This window comes from Crinia signifera, chromosome 12, assembly GCF_055691185.1.
Source record: "Crinia signifera chromosome 12, ASM5569118v1, whole genome shotgun sequence".
Lineage (NCBI taxonomy): Eukaryota > Metazoa > Chordata > Amphibia > Anura > Myobatrachidae > Crinia > Crinia signifera.
The window spans coordinates 2338522-2363012 of NC_139228.1; the positions used below are offsets into that span (position 1 = coordinate 2338522).

The 24491-nt window shown below is 46.7% G+C and overlaps 1 protein-coding gene across 2 annotated transcripts in view; it reads left to right on the top strand.

The window, feature by feature from the left end:
• Window positions 1–2404, top strand: part of IL6R (interleukin 6 receptor) — a 35071-nt gene extending 32667 nt beyond the window's left edge. For both annotated transcript variants that reach the window (XM_083167788.1, XM_083167789.1), the window contains one exon: window positions 118–2404. In XM_083167788.1, coding sequence (XP_083023914.1) covers window positions 118–346 — 229 coding nt within the window. In that variant the 3' untranslated portion in view covers window positions 347–2404. The remainder of the gene's footprint in view (window positions 1–117) is intronic.
• The last annotated feature ends 22087 nt before the right edge of the window (window positions 2405–24491 follow it).

Sequence of the window (24491 nt, forward strand, 5' to 3'; positions counted from 1 at the left end):
GGCATACACACGTCTCTTATTAAAAAATGTATATAGTGTATAACAAATACATATTACAAAAGTGTATTTACATTGTCCGGACCCTGGATATTGCAATCTAAAATGTCTTCTTTTTAGGCACCATAAGGCGAACCTCCGAGGTTTGAAAAACAGACTGCTGAGGACCCTGTTCCAGGCCCTGCCGAAAGTCCACAGAGCGCAGCCGATGGCGGGCGAAGGGCTCATGCTTTCCTGCCCGCCCCCTACAGCAGTAACCATCTCTGCCCCTATTCTGACTGGCAGTGACTGGGAGCTTGCAGAGGGCACCAAACAGGAAACGTATATGGCAGCAGCAGCAGGACTCTGACATCGCTGAGGGTCATAGACCTTTTATGATCATGAGAACATTTTATGGAGTTTTACCAGAGAAACATTATTATAGACTTTGGATAAAGTTCCTGTGTCCATGGCACCAGCCTGGCGAATACGGTGTGGATGGCGAACTACCTGGCAGTGTGTATGTACTGTGCGGGCGTCTGGAGGATGCGGCTTGCTGGTGCCAGGAAACCACAAATCTGGCTGTGACATTACAGTGACTGCGGGTGTTACATGTCAGAGGAGGACTACACCGTCACCAGGAGCGGCAATGTATATGATTGTACATAAGATACAAAGGGTCTATGTCTTACTGGGCTTTTCACCTCTTCATAAACAGACTCACCATAGTGGTCTATGGGCACAAGTTTGTCATTGATCATCTGCAGGATATTTCCCGGAATTAAGGATGTACCATGCAGAGATCCCAGCAGATAACTAGAATATTCGCCACAGTTCCTCCATTTCCCACTGCAAAATGTTTGTGTTTACATAGCTGGAGTGCGAGCGCTTTCCTATACAGCGAATACCGGCTGCCCCCTGGCTGCACAACATAACCGCGACACCAAGAGCAGGCCAGCCGCGTTGTCCAGACCGTACCCCAGAAATGGCCAGTTGCCGTACCAGATCTTGTGCAAGACCATTGGCCAAATCAGTGACCCTGTGTTACTCACACTGACCCGCCAAGCTCCACAGGAGAGACCCTGATAATGTAGACCACAGTCAGCTAGGAATCAGGCCCTATGTGGCAATGTGTAGTGATCTGGGGCACTTTGTGAAGTGTGTGTGTGTGTGTGTGTGTGTGTGGGGGGGGGGGGGGGTGCAAAGTGTGCCACTACAATGCTTTAAAGAGACCATTCAAACTATATAGAAACTGCTTTATTTTGGTATATCAACAAGATGGACTCAATACAATATACAGCATAAATCAGTGACCGTCCAACAGGTTCGCAAGATCTACCACCATTCCATGTTTTCCAGAACACCCAGCTGGGGCACAGGTGCAGTCATTACTAACTGTCACATTTTCAAACCTGTGCTGCATTCATTCCTAACTGCCACATTCTATAGATCCACAGGAGGGCTTGAAAACATGGAGTGCTGGTAGCTCCTGAGGACCGGTTTGGCCACCCCTGGCATAAATGAACAACCACTTTGGACTAAGGCAGGGCTGGGCAACACCGGCCCCTCCAGATGTTGATGAACTACACATCCCAGCATGCCTTGCATCAGTTTCAGCATGGCCACATAGCAAAACGAATGCAAAGCATCCTGGGATGTGTAGTTCATTAACATCTGGAGGGCCAGTGTTGCCCAGCCCTGGACTAAGGTGTCTAAAGAAAAACACAGGGGACCCCCAAACGGTCCCTGTCTGACTGCCGGGGCACAATTGTACTGTAACTTAGATGCAGGGCATGAATTGGGTTGGGTTTGGTGTCCATCAGGCCCATAGTTTGGCAACCACGGTGTTCCCATCTATTTGTAGCAGCGGTGATTCCACAAAGTCACCGAAACTTTCCCTAATCTCACAATAGTATCAGTTCTGCTTCTCCGCAGTCGCTAGCAGAAGTCACAGAAGGGGAAGAAGCATCTAAATGTGTGTGTATATATATACATACACACATACACATATATATATATATATACACACACACACACACACACACACACACAGTATAAAGGGACCAAATTCCTCCAGTTACCCACATATGTGCTGACAGCGCACAGGGTGCGGTATGTACAAGAGGAACAGGCACAACTACCCCCCCCCCAGAAGTGCTGATAGTGCAGAGGATGAGGTGTGTACCAGAGGAACAGGAACAACTACCCCCCCCCTCCCCGCCCACAGATGTGCTGATAGTGCAGAGGATGAGGTGTGTACCAGAGGAACAGGCACAACTACCCCCCCCCCCCCCGAAGTGCTGATAGTGCAGAGGATGAGGTGTGTACCAGAGGAACAGGCACAACTACCCCCCCCCCCCCCGAAGTGCTGATAGTGCAGAGGATGAGGTGTGTACCAAAGGAACAGGCACAACTACCCCCCCCCCCCCCCCCGAAGTGCTGAGAGTGCAGAGGATGAGGTGTGTACCAGAGGAACAGGCACAACTACCCCCCCCCCCCCCCACACCACGAAGTGCTGATAGTGCAGAGGATGAGGTGTGTACCAGAGGAACAGGCACAACTACCCCCCCTCCCCTCCCACAGAAGTGCTGATAGTGCAGAGGATGAGGTGTGTACCAGAGGAACAGGCACAACTACCCCCCCCCCACGAAGTGCTGATAGTGCAGAGGGCGAGGTGTATACCAGAAGAGCAGGCACAACCCCCTCCCCTCCCACAGATGTACCGATAGTGCAGAGGGCGAGGTGTGTACCAGAGGAACAGGCACAACTACCCCCCCCCCCCCCCGAAGTGCTGACAGTGCAGAGGATGAGGTGTGTACCAGAGGAACAGGCACAACTACCCCCCCCCCCCCCCGAAGTGCTGATAGTGCAGAGGATGAGGTGTGTACCAGAGGAACAGGCACAACTACCCCCCCCCCCCCACAGAAGCGCTGATGAGGATGAGGTGTGTACCAGAGGAACAGGCACAACTAACCCCCCCCCCCCCCCTCCACGCCCACAGAAGTGCTGATAGTGCAGAGGGCGAGGTGTGTACCAGAAGAGCAGGCACAACTACCCCCCGACAGAAGTGCTGATAGTGCAGAGGATGAGGTGTGTACCAGAAGAACAGGCACAACTACCCCCCCCCCCCCCGCCCACAGATATGCTGATAGTGCAGAGGATGAGGTGTGTACCAGAAGAACAGGCACAACTACCCCCCCCCCCCTCACCCACAGATATGCTGATAGTGCAGAGGGTGAGGTGTGTACCAGAGGAACAGGCACAACTACCCCCCCCCCCCCACACAGATGTACCGATAGTGCAGAGGGTGAGGTGTGTACCAGAAGAACAGGCACAACCCCCCCCTAACAGATGTGCTGATAGTGCAGAGGATGAGGTGTGTACCAGAAGAGCAGGCACAACTAGCCCCCCCCCCCCCCCCCCCTCCCACAGATATGCTGATAGTGCAGAGGGTGAGGTGTGTACCAGAGGAACAGGCACAACTAGCCCCCCCCCTCCCACAGATATGCTGATAGTGCAGAGGGTGAGGTGTGTACCAGAGGAACAGGCACAACTAGCCCCCCCCCCCCACCTCCCCACAGATATGCTGATAGTGCAGAGGGTGAGGTGTGTACCAGAGGAACAGGCACAACTACGACCCCCCCCCCCCCACCCCCCCCCATCCACAGATGTGCTGATAGTGCAGAGGGTGCGGTGAGTAATGGGCACAACTACCCCCCTCACCCACAGATATGCTGACAGCACAGAGGGTGCGGTAAATAATGGGCACAACTACCCCCTCACCCACAGATATGCTGACAGCACAGAGGGTGCGGTAAATAATGGGCACAACTACCCCCTCACCCACAGATATGCTGACAGCACAGAGGGTGTGGTAAATAATGGGCACAACTACCCCCTCACCCACAGATATGCTGACAGCACAGTGGAGAGATTGGAGATATCTCGAAACATGTTGATCTTCATACTCAGTCTTTTTATCTAGAAATTGGCTGAAGCTATTTGGGTGAGTAGAAGTTCAGTGTGTCTAGGGATTCCAGATCCGGATCTTTGGTTTCCCAGGGTAACGCTGTTACCTCCCTCACACCATACTGAAGCTGATACTAGACTTTATTTTTATTCCTGTTATTTGTTTTTACTATTTTTTATAATAAATACATTTACACCTGAAAAACAAAAGAAACCTTGATGGGAGTATCTTTGCACCGTATATCGTGTGTACCAGAGGAACAGGCACAACTACCCCCCCCCCCCCCACACACAGATGTACCGATAGTGCAGAGGGTGAGGTGTGTACCAGAAGAACAGGCACAACCCCCCCCTAACAGATGTGCTGATAGTGCAGAGGATGAGGTGTGTACCAGAAGAGCAGGCACAACTAGCCCCCCCCCCCCTCCCACAGATATGCTGATAGTGCAGAGGGTGAGGTGTGTACCAGAGGAACAGGCACAACTAGCCCCCCCCCCACCCCCCCCATCCACAGATGTGCTGATAGTGCAGAGGGTGCGGTGAGTAATAGGCACAACTACCCCCTCACCCACAGATATGCTGACAGCACAGAGGGTGCGGTAAATAATGGGCACAACTACCCCCTCACCCACAGATATGCTGACAGCACAGAGGGTGCGGTAAATAATGGGCACAACTACCCCCTCACCCACAGATATGCTGACAGCACAGAGGGTGTGGTAAATAATGGGCACAACTACCCCCTCACCCACAGATATGCTGACAGCACAGTGGGAGAGATTGGAGATATCTCGAAACATAGTTCAGTGTGTCTAGGGATTCCAGATCCGGATCTTTGGTTTCCCAGGGTAACGCTGTTACCTCCCTCACACCATACTGAAGCTGATACTAGACTTTATTTTTATTCCTGTTATTTGTTTTTACTATTTTTTATAATAAATACATTTACACCTGAAAAACAAAAGAAACCTTGATGGGAGTATCTTTGCACCGTATATCGTGAGTACCGGTACGCCATTGATTTTAACAAAGATACCTTTATGAATGTAACTGCAGTGCACCATTACTCATGTGAGTCCTGGTACGCATTTGCTTCCAAAGAGAACCAGTATACAAGAATCTGAGAGTTTGTGTTACAGACTCACCCATTGTATATATAAACCACGATCCCCTCAATGTAAACAACGAACTTGGAGGAAAAAAGAAAACAGAAAGAAGACACACGTGAAAGGGGCGCCTTGTCTTAGTATCAAAACCTGTCCCCTTACCTGTACCTATTAGGAGATCTATGGGTAGTTCTCCGTATACATAGACTGGCCGAACCCCAAGTGTAGCGCTTATTAACCCTTCAAAAACCTTTATATCTTAGCGCAGAGGATGCGGTAAATAATGGGCCACAACCACCCCCTCACCCACAGATATGCTGACAGCACTGAGTCCATAGTAATGGGCACAACTACAAACAGGAAGTTCAGAGCGCTGTTGCTGGAAGTACGCTGTATGCGTTCCACGTGCGATCCATCTCCTAATTCAGGAATGGAGGGATAACACAACCCCCTCCCCCCTTTTTTATCGTCTTCTTGTAATAAAAACATACTTTGTGACTTCCGGCTCTGGCGGCTACATGGACAGCGGCTGAGAGAAGCTGCTCCGCGCATACAGCCGTCCAAATCACCTTTTACAAGGCCCTGCGCCTCCACAAACAGCCCCCTGTGACCCCGCTGTGCCACTGACCATGTCCGCCACAAAGACAAATACTTTGCGGCAATGCTCAGCACCAAAAGCCACACTCACAAGGAGGAGAAGAGGGACAGAGAATCCAAGATGGCACTGAGCGCCGCAGCCAGCGTGTTTCTCCCTGCCTCCCCTGCACACAGCCAGCATGTGTCTGAAGATGAGCAGCTGAATGATGATACCACAGGTACCTCCTGACCTCCCTTCCCTAGCCCTGGTGCACTACTCAGTCAGTGTTAGAGGGTGTTGTGACCTGCCTGACTGTTAAAGGGCAAAATGTGCCCAGCCCCTCTAGCAGCGCCCTGTCCCTGCCGGAAGCACGGGGAAGCCCAGCGCCGCCGTAGATGCCCGATGCTTCCCCAGCAGTGACTTTGGCGGGGCCAGACCCACACATTTTGGCAATGTTGGTGGGTCCAGCCAGCCTCCTTTCTTGATGCCGTGGCCAGGCCCGCCCCCTTTCATGATGGCGGTGGCTGGGCCCACCCCTTTCATGATGTCGCACCCGGGCCCGCCCCCTTTATGCTGCCCTTGTGCAGCACCGTCCTGCCCAGTTCCTAGAAGGAACACTATCAGTACAGCACTTCCAGACCCCGCTGCCCCTGTTACCTATGGCGAATTGATTACAGCAATGAGGATGGCCATTAGTCCTCCTTACGGAACAAACTGCAGACATCACTAAGCAGCTAGCTCAGTTGCAGCAGAGGGTTCTTACCACGGAACACAGGGTGGGAGAGACATTAGCTGAGGTTACTGAAGATAAAAGGGTGACTGAAGCCCACACTGCACAATAAGGTCTAGGACCTGGAGAACAGGTCGATGCAAAATAATGAGACTTATTGGGCTGCCAGAGTCAGTCAGGAGCCGAGAGCTCTATGATTGTGTTAAAATCACCCTGACTGGCCTGCCACAAATACAGGACAGATGCAATGACCTCGTTACTGAGCGTGGCCATAGATTGGGCCCACAGAAGCCACAAGAGGGCGCCAGACCTACTATTGTCAAGACTTTGAATGTATTTTTTTTTTTTTTTACTCAATAATTTTTATTTAGATTATTGCATATAAAACAAAAACAGCAAACACCCCACACATAGAGGAGGGCAGTTAGGGTAACAATGTAAAACTGCAAAACAGTCAGGAGGAAATACAGCATAACTATACAGTGGTATTACATAAATAATTATTTTGGGTCGCTTCACGCAAGGCAAAGAATATATCCTGGGAGGGTCAGAAAACCCTGCTTTCCAGGACTATTCCGCTGAATGCTACATCCGGCTCTCTATGCTTTTATGCCTCACTAATATAACCCTCAGGCTGAAAATGGATATACAGTATAAGGCCATAGAGCCTGGCAATAATGGTTATTGTATGCTCCCTTTATCATTACATATTGTTACTTCATACCATTGTGAGAGCCACAATGCTACACAACGCTACACAATGCTACACAATGCTACTACCTTTTTTGCACTTTTTCATATAGAATTGTTTATTGAAACCCCCTTAGACAAAGATGCGGTTTACCTTATATAAATTGCTGCTCACATGTTCTAGTAAATATAAAATGGACGCTTGGTCTTAGGAGCCAGTCTTCTTAGGTATGCAAGTTTGGGGTACCCCTCCCCTCCCCTCCCACCCCTCTCTGACGACCTTAGTATGTTACAGGGAATGGGTTCTGCTATAGAGTGGACCTTGATTATGACAGTTATGCATGATATGTTATCTTACCCTCTACAGCAGGCATTTCCAACCACGGTCCTCAAGGCACACCAACAGTGCAGGTTTTACTGATATCCAGGCTTCAGCACAGATGGATTAATCACAATCACTCAGGTACTAATTAAGTCACCTGTGCTCAAGCCTGGATATCACTAAAACCTGCACTGTTGGTGTGCCTTGAGGACCGTGCTTGGGAATACCTGCTCTAGAGGACCCTGATGTCCCTCAGACTTGGAAGCTGGAACATTGGAGGCATTAACTCACCATGGAAATGTACGAGTGCCCTGATTTATTTGAACAGGCTAAGGGGCGCATTTATCAAGATCGCATTTTACAATGCGATCTGGGCGGAATATTACCGCCCAGGATCGCATTGTAAAATGCGATCATATCGGGGCAATGTATCATTTTTAAGGGCGCAGGGACAGGGCTCCGATAGGAGCCCGTCCCTGCGAAGCCCTAACCCGGAAGGTCAGCGCATGCGCGGTTATGCGCTGACCCCCGCCGACCTCTCTGACTGCACTGCCACTCGGGCAGTGCTAAGTGTAGCCATAGCCTACAGCGGGCTATCGCCATATCAGAATAGCGATAGCCCAGGACTGCGATGCCGGGCTGCCCGATGTTAATACATCGGGCAGCTTCGCATCCCCCATAGAAACCTATTGGGAATGCGGGCGGCAGCGCTGCAGGGGGGATCGCAGCAGGGATCGGAGATCCCTGCTGCGGTCCCCCTTTGATACATTTAGGAGATAGTTAATATTTGCGACTAAACCCCGAAAATGTGCGTTTTCGGGGATTTAGCCGCAATATAGTTTGATAAATGGGCCCCTAAATTTGAATGTGCCTCTTTTGCAGGAAACGCACCTAACCGCGGCTGCGGTTAAACTTTACTCCCTAGGCTGGAAGCTTACAGCCTCAGCCCCATATACCTCGGAAGCCAGGCACCTGGCTATTGTAGTGAGATTAGTGTCTCCAATGATGTAACCTTCTCAGCAGGCTGGTACGTATTGTGTCACATGTCTTATGAATCTCAATCATTTATTGGAATGACGGTATATGCCCCAATGTGTACTTTTCTGAAACTAGTAGCTCTTCTTATACCACACTTACACTTACCAATCATCCTGGGCGGTGGCTCTAATTTAATATCTTCACCTACACTAGACAGAGTTACCAAAGCTACCCAAATTCGGGGCCCCATCTTGTCTGCCCAACTCCAACTTTTTGATGTCTGGAGAGTGCTACACCCGATAGAAAAGACTTTACATGCCTCTTGGCCTCTACCGGTCAATGATCCAGAATAGACTACATTCTGACATCCTCCTGCCTCCTTCCCAGGATTGAGGAGTCTCATATTGAACCCATCACACGCTCAGACAGTGCTGTGTCATGGCTGAAACTGAAATGAACCAGGGAGAAATCCTCCCTTATCCTGGAGATGGCCATCTTCCCTTTTCACATCCCCGAAACTTAAAGAATTAATGCACACTGCATGGGATCCATACCATGTACACAACAGCTCCCCTGTCGCCTCAGACCCCAGCCTAGGGCCACCATTCGCGGAGAGATTATCTCTTTCTCTGCGTTTCAGAAACTCGAGACTACCCGGGAATACCTTAAAGCTCAACAGAGCCTCACAGATTCTTTCCAGACATTCAAAACCAATCCCACTCCTTTATCTAAATCCCAATATTCTATAGCTAGGACAGCTTACAAGAAGATACTATCTAAAATGGAGGCCTGGTACTCTTTTAATAAACCAGGGCCGACTTTTCCTATGGACTTAATGGGCACTTGCCCAGAGGCCCCAGGTGTATAAGGGCCCTATGCTGATACCTGAGGATCCCCTTTTTACAGGGATACCAGAATTTTGAAAATCAGCCCTGGGGAACTGGAGATCTGGAGATATCCAATATCTGGTGACGCTCCACGTCCCCCCCTTGTCAGGATTTCGGCGGTCAAGATTCCAGCTTTGGGATTTTGAACCCCGGGATTCCGACTGTCGGGATTCCATACCGAATCCGGCGACGACATTCTGGGATGATCTCCCTCAACTTCCACCGGAATTTAGCGAATCTTTGATTTGAGATATTACGTTAGAAGAAGTGGTTAATGCCATCTCTACACTTAAACCTTATAAAGCCCCGGGCCTGGACGGTCTTATGTCCAAATATTATCGACTACTTTCTCTTAAAATAGCGCCCTGTCTGGTAGTGGTCTTTAACTCTGTACTAAAGTCGTCTTCTGGTTTTAGCATGGCGAATGTCCGCATACTGCCTAAACCAGGCAGAGATCTGTCTGATCCGGCCTCTTACAGGACGATATCATTATTGAACTTAGATTACAAGCTATTAAGAGACACTTTAAAACCTGGTACCACTGTTGGTACATAGGGATCAGACAACGGATGAGGAATATTAGGCAGGTGCTAGCAGTGGTGTGTGACTCCCGGTCTCAAATATGCCTAAAGCCATATTATCCTTAGATGCGGAGAAAGCCTTCGACATGGCCCACTGGGACCACTTATTCCACACTCTTCAAGCTTTGGATTTCCCCCTGCTTTGTCGCCTGGCTCAGAACTATATGCACTGGCTCCTCATCGCGGATCCTGTGCAATGGTAATATCTCAGACCCTTTCCCCATCTTACGTGGCACGAGACAGGGGTGCCCCATGTCTCCACTCCTTTTTGCCTTGGCCTCTGACGGTCGCTCTTTGAGACTCACCATTATACCAGGGTATCTCGGTGCGGGGTGTGGACATGAGGGTATCCCTCTTTGCTGACGACATGTTGGTAGCTTCTCTGGCTACGGGATTAATGTCTAGAAGTCAGAACTACTCATGCTATGAGGCCCTACTCCATCCTTTTCATCTTCCCCGGATCTACCCTCCATCCAAATTAAACGCTCCCATATTAAATACCTAGGGATTCAGATCGCTAACAGACCAAGTGCTCTGTACATGCTCAATTTTATTCCAGCTACAGTATCTCCAAAGCTAAACATTCCACAGAGTCCTGGCAGGACCTACCTCTGTCCCTCTTGGGCAGAATAGAGGTTATTAAAACTAACGACCTCACATATTCAGGTACTAATGCAAATGTGTACAAAATGTATTTGGAAATCAGGCAAACCCCATATCTCTCTTCCTAAACTACAACTCCCGAAATCCGAGGGTGGCTTGGGATTTCCAAACTTAGTATTATACTCTAGAGCCTTACCTAATAGATGCGCCATGGTCTGGCTACTGGAATCAGATAACATAACCATATCGTACTCTCCTGGTGCCCTCTTCCATACGCCCAAATCTCAGATTCCTTAACACATTCTCTTCAAAGACACATACGAAGCATGGTGGTCTACATGCACAGCCATAGGGTGCTCCCCACTACTCTCTGAATGGTTACCATTACGGGGCAACCACATGTTCACCCCAGCTATCGAGAACCCTACTTTCCACCACTTGTACTCTAAAGGCCTCCAGCTTATCTCACAGGTCTTTGACCCAGGGGGCTGTCTGCTGACTTTCCAACAACTGAATCTTATGATGTGTACACACGGTGAGATTTGACGTTAGATTTTTAGTATATAGTCAAAATCGCATGCAGATCTCACAGGTTTTGACTGTGTAATGGTTACATTACTGCCTCACAGTGCTGAGGTCATGGGTTCTATCCCCACCATGTGTTATATATACAGGGCAGTACGGACGGTGTAATGGTTAGTATTACTGCCTCACAGCGCTGAGGTCATGGGTTCTATCCCCACCATGCAGTACAGATGGTGTAATGGTTAGCATTACTGCCTCACAGAACTGAGGTCATGGGTTCTATCCCCACCATGTGTTATATATACGGGGCAGTACGGACGGTGTAATGGTTACATTACTGCCTCACAGCACTGAGGTCATGGGTTCTATTCCCACCATGGCTCTAACTGTGCAGAGTTTGTATATTCTCCCCGTACTTGCCTGGGTTTCCTCCCACAATCCAAAAATATACTGGTAGGCTAATTGGCTCCCAACAAAAAAAATTAACCCTAGAATGTCTGTGTGTATATGTGGTAGGGAATATACAGTGTAAGCTCCACTGGGGCAGGGACTGTTCAAATATTCTCTGTACAGCGCTGCGGAATATGTGTGTGCTATATAAGAAACTGTTAATAAAGAATTAAAATAATAATACTGTACATTAATGCCACGTTTAATACCCAGGTCTCCTTACACCCCTTTCCATTGTTGTTTGCCAACTTTGATGTGTGTCAGTTCAATAGTAGACACACACACACACACACACATTATCCCTTTCCTAAGCTTCTTTGTCACGGCTGCAAAGAAATTGGATCCTGAGATGCTGGATCATACGGAAATCACCGTCACTGACGGAACGGCTCCAATTCCTCACAGGAACCATGTCGTATGATAAACACGATGCGTTATTGCATTCCACAGACTCTTCCAGTTTCCAACGTCGATGGGGTCCATTTGAAGATAGCATGTTGCCTTAACCCTATGCCTCCTTACAGTAGATATGTTTCTGTGTTTGCTGGTTTCATAAGATAGGTACCAAATCTGAAATTCCCTCCTGAAATATATTCTATGTTTCCAAGGATTCGACAGACCTACCCCTCATTACTTTCCCTCTTCTTCCCCCTCCCCAACATCAACTTTCTTTAAGTTGCAAATGTTTATATTGTGTTTAATGCCGGCCACTAACTGCAAGACATGGAAGATCACTGGGCATAGGCACCGTTGCCGGGTTTTGGCCACCTATGTATCTTACATCCCTATTTGTGTTTTGAGTGTTGATCGTGCTAATAATGTTGTAATATCAATTTACATTGGTGATGTTGAAAAACTCAAACGTATTTGAAGAAAAAACAACAACAACATACTGTGTACATAGAATACTTTCTGTGGTCACAGTGATTTCTCTGTCCTGATATTATCACCTTATTATTTATGGGGTATGTGCCAGAAGTATATAGATTGTTGGTACTTTATATGAATTAGGAGGGAAACCAAATGAAACCTCAGGCAGATACTTCATCCCGTCTCCCGAGCCGCAGGACCAGTGCAGACAGATACACAACTGTATGGAAATGCCGCCCACAGAAACCTCCCAGATGTGTGAGGGGAGAAGAGCTGCAGGTAGGGAGAAGGACACCTGTGATTTTATTATGAATTGCACATACAATGCTATCTGGGTAGTATCTTACCACCCTGCATCACACTGCAATAAACTGTACGCACTAATCAGCTGAAAGGAGCCCATCCATCAGGGGGGGGGGGGGCGGCATGTGCGGTCAGAGCTGAACCCTGGGTGACCACAGCTTTCCAGCACAGTAGCCACTGATTGTGCCGGTGGTGTGGGGCCAATGTCCACCATGCTTTGAATTCCAGATATTGGTAAATCTGGCAGCATCACATCCCCTATAGAAACCTATGGGGGATGCGGCTGCATGCCAGACTGGGGGGATCGCGGCAGGTATCGGCGTTTAGAGTTAAACTCAAACTGTTAAGGTGCCCATACATTAGTAAGATTTATCTGCAGATCTGGCTGGTTGGAATAAATACATGGTTATGGATGAGTGACAGTTTGTCAGTTTTCCAGCATTTTCAAGCAAATGGTCAACTGTCATTTGCGCACATCCGTAACCATGTTTTTGTTCCAACCAGCCAGATCTGCAGATAAATCTGTGTGTGTATGGCCACCTTCTTAATCACATTTTCTCTTCTAGACTATAGCGGCCTTAAATGTCATTTTACCAAATTGTTATACAGAAAATCTGGGGACACAGTAATTAGTACACAACACTTTATTACATCAGGTGTTTGGCCAAACTCACCGCTGCACTTACTGGACCTTAGAACTTGGGTATTGTTTGAATATCGCAGGATATAATGAATTAAGGTTGTATATAATTATGTGGCTGACGCTATTCACCAACACTGACATCTGCACCTAGTATATGGAATGGTATAAACAAGCTGGACATTTCTCCAGTCTGGTGCTGATGGCTGGTGAAGTTGTCACAGTCAGTTAGCTCCTTGTGACATCACACACGTGGTAGAACCAACTGCTGCCTCTGTACCCTCACTTCTCAATACGAGTTGCTTGGTGAAGGAGCTTTGAAGTGATTGCGAGTGAGATACCAAGAACAAGACCGAAAATTGTGAGACAGAGTCTGAAAATGACTCTGATAATGGAGGAGATGACCGCTGCCAATTATAGGCAGATGGTCAGGTACCATACCATGACATTTGGCACAACTCTTACCACCTACATTGGGGATGAAGAGACCACGGCCCCAAGGGTTGTTTACTACAATGGTGATGAAGAGGAGGATGGAAAGACCACTGCCCCAAGGGTTGTTTACTATAATGGGGATGAAGAGGAGGAAGAGGAGGTGGTCACCACTGAGGAGACACAGCCAGATTTGTGCACTGACACGGTTCATCCACGCGCTAGTGTCCACGTTGGAGGTGACAATGACGAAGAGTCTAGAGAGAATCTAGGTGAGAGGAACGCTCCCGGCCCCACTATTATAATGGAGGTGATGACTGCTGGTAATTATAGACAGATGGTCAGATACCACACTGTGACATATCGCACACTTGTCCCACCCCTCGCTGGTGACACAAAGGAAGATGGAGAGGCCCAAGGCCCAAAGGTTATATACTACACTGAGGATGAAGAGGAGGTCACCACTGAGAAGGGCTCTCTAGATGAGGCAGAAGAACCTGCAGGCCTCACACACATAGAAGCGGACAATGATCCAACTGTTAGTGTCCCCGTTGCTGGTTGGAAGGATGAAGAGGATGGCAGAGAGGCAGCCACACCTGATGCTGGCAAATATATCCAGAAGTCTAGCCAATACCTGCCAGATGATGGAGATACAGACGGCATCAATGAAGAAAAAGCCATCTGCAATAAAACACCTGTAGGTGAGGACACATTCCCCGGCCTCAGTGTCATCGAAGTGGACGAGCCACATTTAAGAGGCCATGAATATCTGGCGAATGCCACTATGGTCACCAGAAATAAAAAGGCCAAAACCAATGTCTGGACCTGGATTCAGACAAAGCTGGGCAGAAGACCTAAGATGGCCAACACTGAGAAAGCCAACATGGCAGTAAGAAAGACCAAAATAAGCTTTGTTGACTGGATCCGAACAAAGCTGGCCAGAAGACGTAAGACTGCCGACGCTGATAAAGCCGACACTGAAGATGGAAAGCCCAAGAAAGGGTTTATTGTATGGATCAGAAGAAAGCTGGGGAAAAGACATAAGACTGCCGATGCTGAGGAAGCCGACAGTGATGATGGAAAGCCCAAGAAAAGCTTATTTGCATGGATCCGAAAAAAGCTGGGCATAAAACCAGTGAGGTCCATGTAAGTAGTTTACAGTGAGGACAATCCATCCCCTGACCACCTACAGATGGAACAAATTCATTATTTACCATCCTAAACTACCAGCTGTATAACATCAAACCGCTGTATACCACCATAATATATCTTATACTAATAATAAATGTCACCACCACCAACAATCCAGTCTTCTCCGTTATTACCATTTCTTCCATTACTACGTATACTGTTATCTACTACATTGGTGCTGTTATATCTATGTATAAATACAGGGGCCTGGTAAGGTGACAACAGCCCTGATGCTATATAAACGCTCTGTGTATGTGATGGTTATGTGCAGGGTACAGTACAATGATAAGGAGGATTACTGGGATTACAGGTAGCGCACTGAGGACAGCGCTGTGCAGGATATAACTGTACATTGGACACATCACGGGGTATATACAGATGCAGTGTCACTAACACATACTGGAGCGCTGTGTATGTGATGGTTATGTGCAGGGTACAGTACAATGATAAGGAGGATTACTGGGATTACAGGTAGCGCACTGAGGACAGCGCTGTGCAGGATATAACTGTACATGGGACACATCACGGGGTATATACAGATGCAGTGTCACTAACACATACTGGAGCGCTGTGTATGTGATGGTTATGTGCAGGGCACAGTACAATGATAAGGAGGATTACTGGGATTACAGGCAGCGCACTGAGGAGAGCGCTGTGCAGCATATAACTGTACATGGGACACATCACGGGGTATATACAGATGCAGTGTCACTAACACATACTGGAGCGCTGTGTATGTGATGGTTATGTGCAGGGTACAGTACAATGATAAGGAGGATTACTGGGATTACAGGTAGCGCACTGAGGACAGCGCTGTGCAGGATATAACTGTACATGGGACACATCACGGGGTATATACAGATGCAGTGTCACTAACACATACTGGAGCGCTGTGTATGTGATGGTTATGTGCGGGGTACAGTACAATGATAAGGAGGATTACTGGGATTACAGGCAGCGCACTGAGGAGAGCGCTGTGCAGCATATAACTGTACATGGGACACATCACGGGGTATATACAGATGCAGTGTCACTAACACATACTGGAGCGCTGTGTATGTGATGGTTATGTGCGGGTACAGTACAATGATAAGGAGGATTACTGGGATTACAGGCAGCACACTGAGGACAGCGCTGTGCAGCATATAACTGTACATGGGACACATCACGGGGTATATACAGATGCAGTGTCACTAACACATACTGGAGCGCTGTGTATGTGATGGTTATGTGCAGGGTACAGTACAATGATAAGGAGGATTACTGGGATTACAGGCAGCACACTGAGGACAGCGCTGTGCAGCATATAACTGTACATGGGACACATCACGGGGTATATACAGATGCAGTGTCGCTAACACATACTGGAGCGCTGTGTATGTGATGGTTATGTGCGCGGCACAGTACAATGATAAGGAGGATTACTGGGATTACAGGCAGCGCACTGAGGAGAGCGCTGTGCAGCATATAACTGTACATAGGACACATCACGGGGTATATACAGATGCAGTGTCACTAACACATACTGGAGCGCTGTGTATGTGATGGTTATGTGCGGGGTACAGTACAATGATAAGGAGGATTACTGGGATTACAGGCAGCGCACTGAGGAGAGCGCTGTGCAGCATATAACTGTACATGGGACACATCACGGGGTATATACAGATGCAGTGTCACTAACACATACTGGAGCGCTGTGTATGTGATGGTTATGTGCGGGTACAGTACAATGATAAGGAGGATTACTGGGATTACAGGCAGCACACTGAGGACAGCGCTGTGCAGCATATAACTGTACATGGGACACATCACGGGGTATATACAGATGCAGTGTCACTAACACATACTGGAGCGCTGTGTATGTGATGGTTATGTGCAGGGTACAGTACAATGATAAGGAGGATTACTGGGATTACAGGCAGCACACTGAGGACAGCGCTGTGCAGCATATAACTGTACATGGGACACATCACGGGGTATATACAGATGCAGTGTCGCTAACACATACTGGAGCGCTGTGTATGTGATGGTTATGTGCGCGGCACAGTACAATGATAAGGAGGATTACTGGGATTACAGGCAGCGCACTGAGGAGAGCGCTGTGCAGCATATAACTGTACATAGGACACATCACGGGGTATATACAGATGCAGTGTCACTAACACATACTGGAGCGCTGTGTATGTGATGGTTATGTGCGGGGTACAGTACAATGATAAGGAGGATTACTGGGATTACAGGCAGCACACTGAGGACAGCGCTGTGCAGCATATAACTGTACATGGGACACATCACGGGGTATATACAGATGCAGTGTCACTAACACATACTGGAGCGCTGTGTATGTGATGGTTATGCGCGGGGTACAGTACAATGATAAGGAAGATTACTGGGATTACAGGCAGCACACTGAGGACAGCGCTGTGCAGCATATAACTGTACATGGGACACATCACGGGGTATATACAGATGCAGTGTCACTAACACATACTGGAGCGCTGTGTATGTGATGGTTATGCGCGGGGTACAGTACAATGATAAGGAGGATTACTGGGATTACAGGCAGCACACTGAGGACAGCGCTGTGCAGCATATAACTAGTTGTACATGGGACACATCACGGGGTATATACAGATGCAGTGTCACTAACACATACTGGAGCGCTGTGTATGTGATGGTTATGTGCAGGGTACAGTACAATGATAAGGAGGATTACTGGGATTACAGGTAGCGCACTGAGGACAGCGCTGTGCATCATATAACTGTACAGAGAACACATGTCAGGGGGTATATACAGGTGCAGTGACACTAACATACTGGAGCGCTGTGTATGTGATGGTTATGTGTGGGTACAGTACAATGATAAGGAGGATTACAGGTAGCGCACTGAGGACAGCGCTGTGCAGGATATAACTGTATATGGGACACATCACGGGGTATATACATGTGCAGTGTCACTAACACATTCTGGAGCGCTGTGTATGTGATGGTTATGTGTGGGTACAGTACAATGATAAGGAGGATTACAGGTAGTGCACTGAGGACAGCGCTGTGCAGGATATAACTGTACATGGGACACATCACGGGGTATATACATGTGCAGTGTCACTAACACATTGTGGAGCGCTGTGTATGTGATGGTTATGTGCAGGGTACAGTACAATGATAAGGAGGATTACAGGTAGCGCACTGAGGACAGCGCTGTTCAGGATATAACTGTAAATGGGACACACGTCAGGGGGTATATACAGGTGCAGTGTCACTAACATACTGGAGCGCTGTGTATGTGATGGTTATGTGCGGGGTACAGTACAATGATAAGGAGGATTGCTGGGATTACAGGTAAAGCACTGAGGACAGCGCTGTGCAGGATATAACTGTACATGGGACACATGACAGTGTATAAACAGGTGCAGTGTCACTAACACATACTGGAGCGCTGTGTATGTGATAATTATGTGCAGGGCACAGTACAATGATAAGGAGGATTACTGGGATTACAGGTAGCGCACTGAGGACAGCGCTGTGCAGCATATAACTGTACAGAGAACACATGTCAGGGGGTATATACAGATGCAGTGTCACTAACACATACTGGAGCGCTGTGTATGTGATGGTTATGTGCAGGGTACAGTACAATGATAAGGAGGATTACTGGGATTACAGGTAGCGCACTGAGGACAGCGCTGTGCAGGATATAACTGTACATGGGACACATCACGGGGTATATACAGATGCAGTGTCACTAACACATACTGGAGCGCTGTGTATGTGATGGTTATGTGCGGGGTACAGTACAATGATAAGGAGGATTACTGGGATTACAGGCAGCACACTGAGGACAGCGCTGTGCAGCATATAACTGTACAGAGAACACATGTCAGGGGGTATATACAGATGCAGTGTCACTAACACATACTGGAGCGCTGTGTATGTGATGGTTATGTGCAGGGTACAGTACAATGATAAGGAGGATTACTGGGATTACAGGTAGCGCACTGAGGACAGCGCTGTGCAGCATATAACTGTACAGAGAACACATGTCAGGGGGTATATACAGATGCAGTGTCACTAACACATACTGGAGCGCTGTGTATGTGATGGTTATGTGCAGGGTACAGTACAATGATAAGGAGGATTACTGGGATTACAGGTAGCGCACTGAGGACAGCGCTGTGCAGCATATAACTGTACATGGGACACATCACGGGGTATATACAGATGCAGTGTCACTAACACATACTGGAGCGCTGTGTATGTGATGGTTATGTGCGCGGCACAGTACAATGATAAGGAGGATTGCTGGGACTACAGGTAGAGCACTGAGGATTTGGAGAACCTGGTAACTTAGATAAGCAGGAAATAGAAGCATTTCCCCCGGATTTATGCTGTGGTACGATCACGCAGACTATGGTTATACGGGGAACACCCTATAATGAATTAAAGCAGCCAATCTGAAGAGGGAAAGGCCTGCAGAGAGCGCAGGGAACAACAGAAATATATGTAGTAATGGACGAGCCTACAACCACAGGACTATACCATTATACACAGCTCAGTGACACCTGTACCGTTATATACCACTGTATTATACACACACAGGACTATACCATTATGCACAGCTCACTGACACCTGTACCATTATATACCACTGTATTTTATACACACAGGACTGTACCATTATACACAGCTCAGTGACACCTGTACCGTTATATACCACTGTATTATACACACACAGGACTATACCATTATGCACAGCTCACTGACACCTGTACCATTATATACCACTGTATTTTATACACACAGGACTATACCATTATACACAGCTCAGTGACACCTGTACCGTTATATACCACTGTATTATACACACACAGGACTATACCATTATACACAGCTCACTGACACCTGTACCGTTATATACCACTGTATTTTATACACACAGGACTATACCATTATACACAGCTCACTGACACCTGTAACGTTATATACCACTGTATTATACACACACAGGACTATACCATTATACACAGCTCACTGACACCTGTAACGTTATATACCACTGTATTATATGCACACAGGACTATACCATTATACACAGCTCACTGACACCTGTACCGTTATATAGCACTGTATTATATGCACACAGGACGATACCATTATACACAGCTCACTGACACCTGTAACGTTATATACCACTGTATTATACACACACAGGACTATACCATTATACACAGCTCACTGACACCTGTACCGTTATATACCACTGTATTATATACACACAGGACTATACCATTATACACAGCTCACTGACACCTGTACCGTTATATACCACTGTATTATACACACACAGGACTATACCATTATACACAGCTCACTGACACCTGTACCGTTTTATATACCACGGTATTATACACACACAGGACTGTACCATTATACACAGCTCACTGACACCTGTACCGTTATATACCACTGTATTATACACACACAGGACTATACCATTATACACAGCTCACTGACACCTGTAACGTTATATACCACTGTATTATACACACACAGGACAATACCATTATACACAGCTTACTGACACCTGTAACGTTATATACCACTGTATTTTATACACACAGGACTATACCATTATACACAGCTCACTGACACCTATACCGTTATATACCACTGTATTATACACACACAGGACTATGGCCCCCATTTATCATTGATCGCATTTACAATGCGATCTGGGCGGAATATTACCGCCCAGGATCGCATTGTAATATGCGAACATTTTGTCCGAATGTATCACCTGCTGTGCGCAGGGACAGGGCTCCGCCTGGATCCGGAAGCCAGGGGGGTCTGCGCATGCACGGTTACGCGCTGACCCCCCGCGACCCCGCTAACCGCGGCTACATAGGCTAGGCTGCAATGGGCTAGGCTACAATGGGCTATCGCCATATCAGAATGGCGATAGCCCAGGGGTGCGCTGCCGGGCTGCCCGATGTTGATACAGGTTTCTGTGGGGGATGCGGACGGCGGCGCTGCAGGGGGGATCGCAGCAGGGATTGGAGATTCCTGCTGCGATCCCCTGTGATACATAAGGGGGATACTTAATATTTGCGGTTAATCCCCGAAAACGGGTGTTTTTGGTGATTTAGCCGCAAATATTAGTTGATAAATGCGGCCCTAAACCATTATACACAGCTCACTGACACCTGTAACGTTATATACCACTGTATTATACACACACAGGACTGTACCATTATACACAGCTCACTGACAACTGTACCACTATATACCACTGTATTATACACACACAGGACTGTACCATTATACACAGCTCACTGACACCTGTACCGCTATATACCACTGTATTATACACACACAGGACTATACCATTATACACAGCTCACTGACACCTGTAACGTTATATACCACTGTATTATATACACACAGGACTATACCATTATACACAGCTCACTGACACCTGTACCGTTATATACCACTGTATTATACACACACAGGACTGTACCATTATACACAGCTCACTGACACCTGTAACGTTATATACCACTGTATTATATACACGCAGGACTATACCATTATACACAGCTCACTGACACCTGTAACGTTATATACCACGGTATTATATGCACACATGACTATACCATTATACACAGCTTACTGACACCTGTAACGTTATATACCACTGTATTATATGCACACAGGACAATACCATTATACACAGCTTACTGACACCTGTAACGTTATATACCACTGTATTATATGCACACAGGACGATACCATTATACAAAGCTCACTGACACCTGTACCGTTATATACCACTGTATTATATGCACACAGGACGATACCATTATACACAGCTCACTGACACCTGTACCACTATATACCACAGTATTATACACACACAGGACTATACCATTATACACAGCTTACTGACACCTGTAACGTTATATACCACTGTATTATATACACACAGGACTGTACCATTATACACAGCTCACTGACACCTGTAACGTTATATACCACTGTATTATATACACGCAGGACTATACCATTATACACAGCTTACTGACACCTGTAACGTTATATACCACTGTATTATACACACACAGGACGATACCATTATACACAGCTTACTGACACCTGTAACGTTATATACCACTGTATTATATGCACACAGGACAATACCATTATACACAGCTTACTGACACCTGTAACGTTATATACCACTGCATTATATGCACACAGGACAATACCATTATACACAGCTTACTGACACCTGTACCGTTATATACCACTGTATTATATGCACACAGGACGATACCATTATACACAGCTCACTGACACCTGTACCACTATATACCACAGTATTATACACACACAGGACTATACCATTATACACAGCTTACTGACACCTGTAACGTTATATACCACTGTATTATATGCACACAGGACGATACCATTATACACAGCTCACTGACACCTGTAACGTTATATACCACTGTATTATATACACACAGGACTATAACATTATACACAGCTCACTGAGACCTGTACCGTTATATACCACGGTATTATATGCACACATGACTATACCATTATACACAGCTCACTGAGACCTGTACCACTATATTATACACACACACACACACACACACACAGGACTATACCATTATACACAGCTCACTGACACCTGTACCACTATATTATATATACACACACACACACACACACACACACACACACAGGACTATACCATTATACACCGCTCACTGACATCTGTACCACTGTATTAAACACACACAGGACTGTACCATTATACACAGCTCACTGACACCTGTACCACTATATACCACTGTATTATATGCACACAGGACGATACCATTATACACCGCTCACTGACACCTGTACCACTATATTATACACACACACACACAGGACTATACCATTATACACCGCTCAATGACACCTGTACCACTATATTATACACACACACACACACACACACACACACAGGACTATACCATTATACACAGCTCACTGACACCTGTACCACTATATTATATATACACACACACACACACACACACACAGGACTATACCATTATACACTGCTCACTGACACCTGTACCACTATATACCACTGTTTTAAACACACACAGGACTGTACCATTATACACAGCTCACTGACACCTGTACCACTATATACCACCGTATTATATGCACACAGGACGATACCATTATACACAGCTCACTGACACCTGTACCACTATATACCACTGTATTATACACACACAGGACTGTACCATTATATACAGCTCACTGACACCTGTACTGTTATATATACCACTGTATTATATACACACAGGACTATACCATTAAACACAGCTCACTGACATTTGTACCGTTATATACCACTGTATTATACACACACAGGACTGTACCATTATACACAGCTCACTGACACCTGTACCACTATATACCACGGTATTATACACACACACACACACACACACACAGGACTGTACCATTATACACAGCTCACTGACACCTGTACCACTATATACCACTGTATTATACACACAGGACTGTACCATTATACACAGCTCACTGACACCTGTACCGTTATATACCACTGTATTATATACACACAGGACTATACCATTAAACACAGCTCACTGACATTTGTACCGTTATATACCACTGTATTATACACACACACGACTGTACCATTATACACAGCTCACTGACCCCAATACCACTATATACCACTGTATTATACACACACAGGAGTATACCATTATACACAGCTCACTGACACCTGTACCGTTATATACCACTGTATTATACACACACAGGACTATACCATTATACACAGCTCACTGACACCTGTACCACTATATACCACGGTATTATACACACACACGACTGTACCATTATACACAGCTCACTGACACCTGTACCGTTATATACCACTATATACCACGGTATTATACACACACACAGGACCATACCATTATACACAGCTCACTGACACCTGTACCACGGTATTATACACACACACAGGACCTACCATTATACAAAGCTCACTGACACCTGTACCACTATATACCACGGTATTATACACACACAGGACTATACCATTATACACAGCTCACTGACACCTGTACCACTATATACCACGGTATTATACACACACAGGACTCTACCATTATACACAGCTCACTGACCCCAATACCACTATATACCACTGTATTATACACACACAGGAGTATACCATTATACACAGCTCACTGACACCTGTACCGTTATATACCACTGTATTATACACACACAGGACTATACCATTAAACACAGCTCACTGACACCTGTACCACTATATACCACGGTATTATACACACACACGACTGTACCATTATACACAGCTCACTGACACCTGTACCGTTATATACCACTATATACCACGGTATTATACACACACACAGGACCATACCATTATACACAGCTCACTGACACCTGTACCACGGTATTATACACACACACAGGACCTACCATTATACAAAGCTCACTGACACCTGTACCACTATATACCACGGTATTATACACACACAGGACTATACCATTATACACAGCTCACTGACACCTGTAC